Source organism: Helobdella robusta (assembly GCF_000326865.2).
Source record: "Helobdella robusta unplaced genomic scaffold HELROscaffold_13, whole genome shotgun sequence".
NCBI classification, from domain to species: domain Eukaryota; kingdom Metazoa; phylum Annelida; class Clitellata; order Rhynchobdellida; family Glossiphoniidae; genus Helobdella; species Helobdella robusta.
In genome coordinates this window covers 3,568,095-3,575,576 of record NW_008703718.1, presented here as the reverse complement: position 1 = coordinate 3,575,576, position 7,482 = coordinate 3,568,095, and the positions used below count along the sequence as shown (strand labels likewise).

The 7,482-nt window shown below is 34.8% G+C and overlaps 1 protein-coding gene across 1 annotated transcript in view; it reads right to left on the bottom strand.

Moving 5' to 3' along the window:
* Positions 1 to 1,674: 1,674 nt before the first annotated feature.
* The window catches only part of HELRODRAFT_168523 (hypothetical protein), a gene marked incomplete at both ends in the record, with an annotated part of 6,321 nt that continues 513 nt past the window's right edge, over positions 1,675 to 7,482 (bottom strand). Inside the window, 4 exons of the mRNA XM_009014372.1 lie at positions 1,675 to 1,809; positions 1,989 to 2,059; positions 3,078 to 3,256; positions 3,461 to 7,325. Of these exons, the coding sequence (XP_009012620.1) occupies positions 1,675 to 1,809; positions 1,989 to 2,059; positions 3,078 to 3,256; positions 3,461 to 7,325 (4,250 nt within the window). The remainder of the gene's footprint in view (positions 1,810 to 1,988; positions 2,060 to 3,077; positions 3,257 to 3,460; positions 7,326 to 7,482) is intronic.

Below are 7,482 nucleotides of genomic sequence, written 5' to 3'. Positions count from 1 at the left end.
AACACCAACAAGACAGCTGCAGAAGAACAGCAAACATGATCTCTACTGATCAAATTCCAATTTGACTCTTCAGCAAACACAAGCTACAAACAATGCCACACATGCACATATCAGGTGCAGAAAAATTTGAAAAAATTAACCTTATAAGAAATTTTTTTTCTGATAGAACGTTTATTCGAGGTAATATTAATTCAAGTTTTTTAACATTAACCACAAAGTTTAACATTTTTTCAAATTATAAAACAATTATTTTTAAACCTCAAATAATCGTTGAAACACAAAGATTGAAAGAATTAACGAGAATAAAAGAAGAGGTAGAAGATGGAAACAAAAATCTAAATAAAAACTTTCCACAGTTGGTTGAAACATGCCAGCAAGAGATTCACTACACCACATTCTAACGCGTAAAAACATTTTTTTGATATCGTCATCGTCACTATCTTTATCATCACCATCCTCACCACCATCACCATCACCATCATCATCATCACCATCGTCATCACCATCATCATCATTTGTTATGAAAATCATCAACTTCATAACACCAGCAAAGAACCATAATAAAACGCCGCAAAAATTAAAGCAAAATTTTTAAATATTTAATTGAAAGTTAAAAATTAAATAAACAAAGTATCAAAAAAACTGTAATTAAAAATATTAAAAAAAAGAAGTATTAATATAAGAAGCCGCTAAAAAAATTTTCACAAAAAAGAATCCTAAAAATCATAAACAACGAAACCAGCAACAACAACAACCACAGCAGCCAGGAAAGATATCATCAATAAAGTTAGCAGAGCTCTCCACGCAGAGTAATAAACAAAGGCGTATTGACTGATTGGTCTGCTCATAAACAATCCATTCAATATCTAAACAACCCTGTACACATTCTACGTAAAACTTTTCAACACTATATATACAAAACTCATGTGCAACTCTTACACACACACACACACACGCACACACACACACACACACACACACGCACACACACACACACATATATATATATATTTTTATAATTATGTATATATAAAAACATTTTTAGTTACAGTATGTTTGTATATACGCAAACATGTACAAATGGTTTCAAATGAAAATAGTTGCGTATATATTTTAATTAATATTTTGGCAAGTCTATATATTAAATTTTTTTATTTAATATTATTTATAAAAAATCAGATTAATCCGAAGTGCACGTTATCAATGTAGAATACAACATTCAAATTATTTTAGCAATCGAAAAGATGATAAGCACAGTGTCAAAAGTAGCCAATCACACACTTGCACGCACGCACGCACACACACACATACAAAAAACGCACCTAAACTAATAAAACACATACACGCGCACACAAACGCACAAAAACAGCAGCAATGGCTTTCTCACAATTATTTTTATGTTAACTTTTATAACGCCAGCATAATTAGAGGCACACGAATAAGACATAGAGGGAAAACGAAGACGAACAAGGAAACAGTCGCTATAGATTATAAACTTCAGTTTTATTTGCATGTGAATGCCAAATTCCTCATCATAAACACAAACAAACGCATCGAAATTCGCGTAAACAGGCACATACGGAGAGCAAACGCGAATGTGCGCGCGTACTTATAGGCGTATAAAACTTATAAAATACGCTAGGTACTGCCAATAAACATGTATAAACACACGCACTAACGAAACAATGAAGTAAAAAATAGCGGCTCGTAAACGTCAGCGTAAAGTTGCAATAAAAACATCAACAGCAGCAACTGTAAGATGAAAAAAGGCGCGAAAATGAACGAGCAGACGAGAACAAGCCAGCGCATCTTAACATGGGAATGTATGTTGAAATGTATGAAAGTGTAAAGTATATATTTACGTGTATGCACGTATAATTATACAACACACATATAAGTATGCTTGTATGGGCATGATCATACGTACGCAAGAGCATAAACGTATGCATGAGTGCAGTGCTGTGCGTGTGTGGTCCTTTTAAGCGTACTTTTATGCCAGCGTTTATTTGATTTTTAACGTTCTCGTTTCTGGTGTTGTGTTGTTGTTGCGTTGTTTCTGCTGTTATTGTTGTTGTTGTTTTGCGTCGTTCGTGCAGTTGTTGTGCGTGACCTGACGTATATTGTTTTTTTTTTATTATTTTTGTTTGTTTCACTGGTTTGTATTAATTTTGATGTTTGAATTGTGCGCGTGTCAGCTGAAAGGTCGGTTGAAGTCTGGCTGCACTTCGTCCTGTAGGTCCTCTCTTCAAATTTTTCTACTCTTCAATCTTTCTTTTACCTCTTAAAATTTTTCCTCAGTTAACTTTTGTAAATAATCATTCTGCATACGTAATACAACATCTGAAATTCATTTGTGTCATGTGCCAACTTTTTTGTCAAAAAAAACACACAACTTTTATCTGTTACATCAGATTATACTTATTTCAAAAAAAAAAATAAAAAAAACGCAACAAACTACAAACATTGAGTCCTATAAAGCATTGAGAACATCCAGAAATAAATAACAAAATACACGATAACAAATAAACATGCCTATAAACAGCCGTAAATTAATATTAATAACATCATTATGTAAACACCTATGCTGTCTGCCTTCCATTGAATATATCTACCCAATTGATAATAACAAACAGTAAGATGGAATTATACTTATTTTTAATAAAATTATACTTATTATACATACTTACTTGAAGATGCAATACTATCGCTGAGTATACGCTAATTTCACCAAAAAACAAGAAACACACACAAGTAAGTAAACTAATTACCGTGCATAAGTTACCCTCAAATATATACCCAGCTACAACTACATATACATTCATACATACAAACAAACATTGTAGACAAATACCTGTCGATACAAACATACAAAGTCAAAAAAACATGTAATAACCGCAGGTTTACAATACAATATATTACAATAGATCACATTATAATACAATACAATACATTTCATTTGACTTGAAAATAAAAAATATAGGAAAAAAATTCATACAAAAATACAAACGTAAAAAAGATAGGTATACACAGGCAGACATCTCTTACTAACACACGTGAACGCAACAACACACACCAACCTTCATGGAACTCCATGTGTCTGTTAGCGTCAACGAGGTTTGTGAAGGATTTCTTGCAGAGTGAACAGTGGTAAACCGTTCGTCCGTCTGCTAATTTGATAACACGACATGGTTCGTTGCGTTTGCAGGATGATGACGATGATGACGACGATGACGACGAGTGTTTTGCTGCTTCATGTCTGCTGGTGTGAGTGTGTGGCGATGTTTGGTGAGTAAGTGAGTGGAGTGGGTTATAATAAATGTCAACGTCCATAGTTAATGCGTATCAGTGTAAGTATGGATAAAGTGCGTGTATTTTCAATGCTTTCCAACATGTTCATTAATTGTTATATTTGCAGTCATCAACATTCATCATCATCTTCATCAGAGTTGTTAAAAATAACCTGGAAGCAGATGATGAAGAGGATGACGACGTTGATTTGTTGACAGTCAGTGTCGACTTCACTTCCGGCTTGATGTCATACGGTGTCGCCATGTTAGGATCACGTGACCAGAAGTTTGTTGTTAATGCTGAAAAATGCATGTTGTTGTTGTTGTTGTTTGTCATGTTGATGTTATCGTTGTTGTTGCTGTTGTTGTGGTGGTGGTGGTGGAGGTAGAACGAGTTGGCATGGTGCTGTTGATAATGACTGTATAAACTGTGGTTATTGTTGCAGCTGCTGTTGCTGTTGTTGTAGGCGCTGCGAAATAATGCGAGCTGTTCATCCAGTCTTGTTTTGGTTGTTGTTGATGTTATCGCGTCTGGATCTGTTTTGAAGGGGTAGAATAGATAAGGAATATTATTGATGTTGCTGTTTGAAGTAGTGGCTGCTACTGCCGCTGTGCTCGCTGCAATTGCATTCATGTTCTGCAGCGGCGAGAGATAGAAAGGGAAGAAATTTTTAAAAGTTGATAAGGCGTAAAAATTTGTTGCTGCTGCTGTTGTTGACGATGTTGTTGTTGTTGTAGTTGCTGTTGAAGTGTTCAGTGGCTGTTGATCCGTAGTAGCATTATTGTGATGTGATGATGTTTTCTGCTGGCTAGCTGTGTTGAGGCGTTTTTTATTGCTGTCATTAACGTTGTTAGTTAATGTTGCTTCAGTTGATGTTGGCTTTTGCGTTGATTTTGAATTGTTGATGTCTTCAATCTTGTTGTTTCTCTTGATGTTATCGTCATAATTGTTTGCAATGTCTTTGTTTTTTGCTTGGTATTTATTTTCCTCGCAGTTGTAACTACCCATATTGATGTTATTTAGATGAAATGGATGAGTAAAGGACATCATCGGGTGATAGGAAGAAGAAATTTGACGCTGTTGTTGGTGCTGTTGCTGTTGTTGTTGGTGCTGCTGTTTTTGTTGTTGATGATGATGATACGCCGCAAGATTTTGAATCATTTTAACAAACTCCAGGGTGTGGTAGTAGGGGTTAAAGAAGCGCATGGGGGGTGAGGACAGGGGGGTGAAGGTGAATGACTGCTGTGGAGGTCCTTGAACTGGCGACGATGGACTGATCGTGAAAGTTGGCGAATCAGTGGATGATGTTTTGATGCCGTCGTCGTTGTGGTTGTTGTTGTTGCTGTGGTTGTTGTTGTTGTTGTGGTTGTTGTTGCTGTGGTTGTTGTTGCTGTGGTTGTTGTTGTTGTGGTTGTTGTTGTGGTTGTCGTGGTTGTTGTTGCTGTTGTTGTTGTTGTTTTCATTTTCATTGCTGTTATCTTTTTTGTAGTTATTGATGTCGTTAACTTTTTTACTATCGTTGTCTTCGTCGTTTTCCTTCTTCGTTTCATAATCTTGTTTAGTTTGAATTAGTTGATAGTTAGTGTAGTTAGTGTGATTAATGTTGTTGTTTCTAGCACGGTGAATGTTGTTGTTGCAATCAATGTCGTAGATATTATTGTTATGGTTGCTCATATCATTATTGTTGTTGACATTAAATATACTGTCCTTCATATGAGCATTATCTTGATTCGTGAAACAAACTTTTTTGCTAATATTTTCAAATGAGTTGTTGTTGCCATTGAAGTTGCTGTCATGGATGTTAATGTTATTTATGTTGTTGTTGCTATTGCTGTTATTGAAGACATTGCAGTTGAACCAGTTGTTGTAGTGTTGTTTGGCTAGCCAGTGTATGGAATCGAGTATGTTTGTGTTTGGGGTTGGCAAATACGCTGGCGACAATGACTTTCTTGACGTGGGTGATGATGGAGTTAGCGAACGAGGAGATGAGGACGGTGAAGATAACGGTGATGACAATCCTTCACCTTTATTATTATTATTATTATTGTTGTTGTTGTTATTGTTGTTGTTATTCAAATTATTGTTGTTGTTGTTATTCAAATTGTTGTTAATATTATTAGTAGTATTGTCATTTTTATCGCTAAAAGTTATGTTTCTATCACCGTCAGTTTTATTGAGATTATTGTTTGGGTCATAGATTTCATTAAAAAAATGATTACTGTTGATTTTTAACCCATCGTTATTTACTCTCTCAAGAAATTCATCGCGAAGTTTGTTTTTGTATTTAAAAATATTTTTATTATTTTTCTTTCCATCATCGTCCTCTTCATCATTGGCACTATCGTCATCATATCTTGTCAAATTGATTTGCCTGCTGAAGTCGTTGACTTTTTTGCGGTCGTCATCATCTTTGTCATTATTACTGTCGTCCGTAGCGTTAATTTTGTTATCACTTGTCTGGTCATCACAGTTTGTCATCATGACATCAAGCGTATTGTCGTCAATTATGTTGATGTTGTCATCGTTGCTGATGTTGTTGTTGGTATCGTTGTTGTTGTTGCTGTTGTTAATGTTATACTGCCCTACAAATTTACTTTTCTTATAATTTTGCTTAAATTTACGAATGCGATCCTTTTTATGTTTTGATAAGTTGTAACTAAAATCAAAATCTTCATTTATTTTAACGTTGCCATTTGCATTGTGGCTAGCGTTATTATCATTATCATCAATGTCATCACTGACATCAATGTTATTGTTGACATCACATTCATCATCGTCGTCGTCATCGTCTTCAAATTCTCTGTGTCGTTTCTGAGTTTTTCCCTTTCCGATGTTTGAGCTGTTGTTTATTACGTCATCGTTTGTTTTCCTGTTGTTTGGATTGTTGTTGATGTTTTTGTTGATGTTGTTGATGATGTTGTTGTTGCTGCTGTTGTTTATGTTGTTGTATTTGTGGTTTGAACTGTTGTTGATGTCGAGTTTTTGTTCAGCGTAAAAATTAATGTCATTCCTGCCGTTAAAATGCTTGTAACTCTCTCTATTAATGTCTTTTTTTGCTATTATATTGACGTCGTTGTTGAGGTTTTTGTTGTTGTAAGCAGTGCAACTAATATCGCTCTTGAAATCGTTTATAATATTTTTGTTAATTTCGTTGTTGTTAATGTTATTGGCAGTGCAATTGTTAATGTTGTTGGTGTTAATTTGATCAGCACATTTGGTTTCGTTTTGATTACCAAAACCATGGCAGGCGATATTGGTGACGACATTATTTTCAAAAATTTTGTTGGTATTGTTGTTGCTGCTGTTGTTTTTATTGTTGTTTTTATTGTAGCTGACGTATAATTCGTCAATCCTTTCAAGTCTTCCATCATATATCGAGTCTGTTGTTTCGATATTATCACATTTCAAACTGTTGTTGTTGTTTGCGATGTTGTTGTTTTCGTCGTTGTTTTTGTTTGCGTCGTTGTTGTTGATGTTGTTATTGTTGATGTTGTTTTTTGTGTTGTTAGTGTTAGTGATGTTGTTGTAACCATTAAAAATATTTCTAGCAGCATTTGAGTTGCCAACATTTTTGTTTTTGTTGTCGTTGTTGTTGACATCATTGTTGCCAGAGTCGTTGGATACAAAAACTTTGTGTTTGCTCAATTCATCTATCATAGAGATATTACTTCTGTAGTGATTGAAAGTTTGACCGACGTTTTGGTAGTAGTAGTAGCAGCTGTTGTGGCTGGTGTCTTTTATGTGGCAGTCGTTTTTGATGTGATTGATGTTAGTGTTGTCGTTGATACTGTTGTTGATGTGGCTGTTACTGTTGTTATTATCGACATTGTTGTTTGTGTTGTTATTAATGTCAATGAAATTGTTTTTTGCGAATGTGTCAGTTGTATCGTAGTCATTATCGTTAATATGTTTGGCGTCGTTGTTTATGATACTCATGTTATCATTGTAAGTGTTGTTGTTTTTGCTGTCAGTATTGTTGTTGACGAAGTTGTTGTTGTTGCTGTTGTTGTTGTTGTTGCTAAAGGTTGTTTGCTGAGCTGTGTGTGTCATTTTAGAGCAATTATTGTTACTCTTATTAACAGTTAATGTGCCTTTGATGTTATGGTTGCTGCTAGTGTGTTGTAGTTCTTTAAGTTTTTTCTTCTTTTTAAGAGTGTCATTGCTTACGTTGTTGTTGCAGCAGTTGTGTTTGTT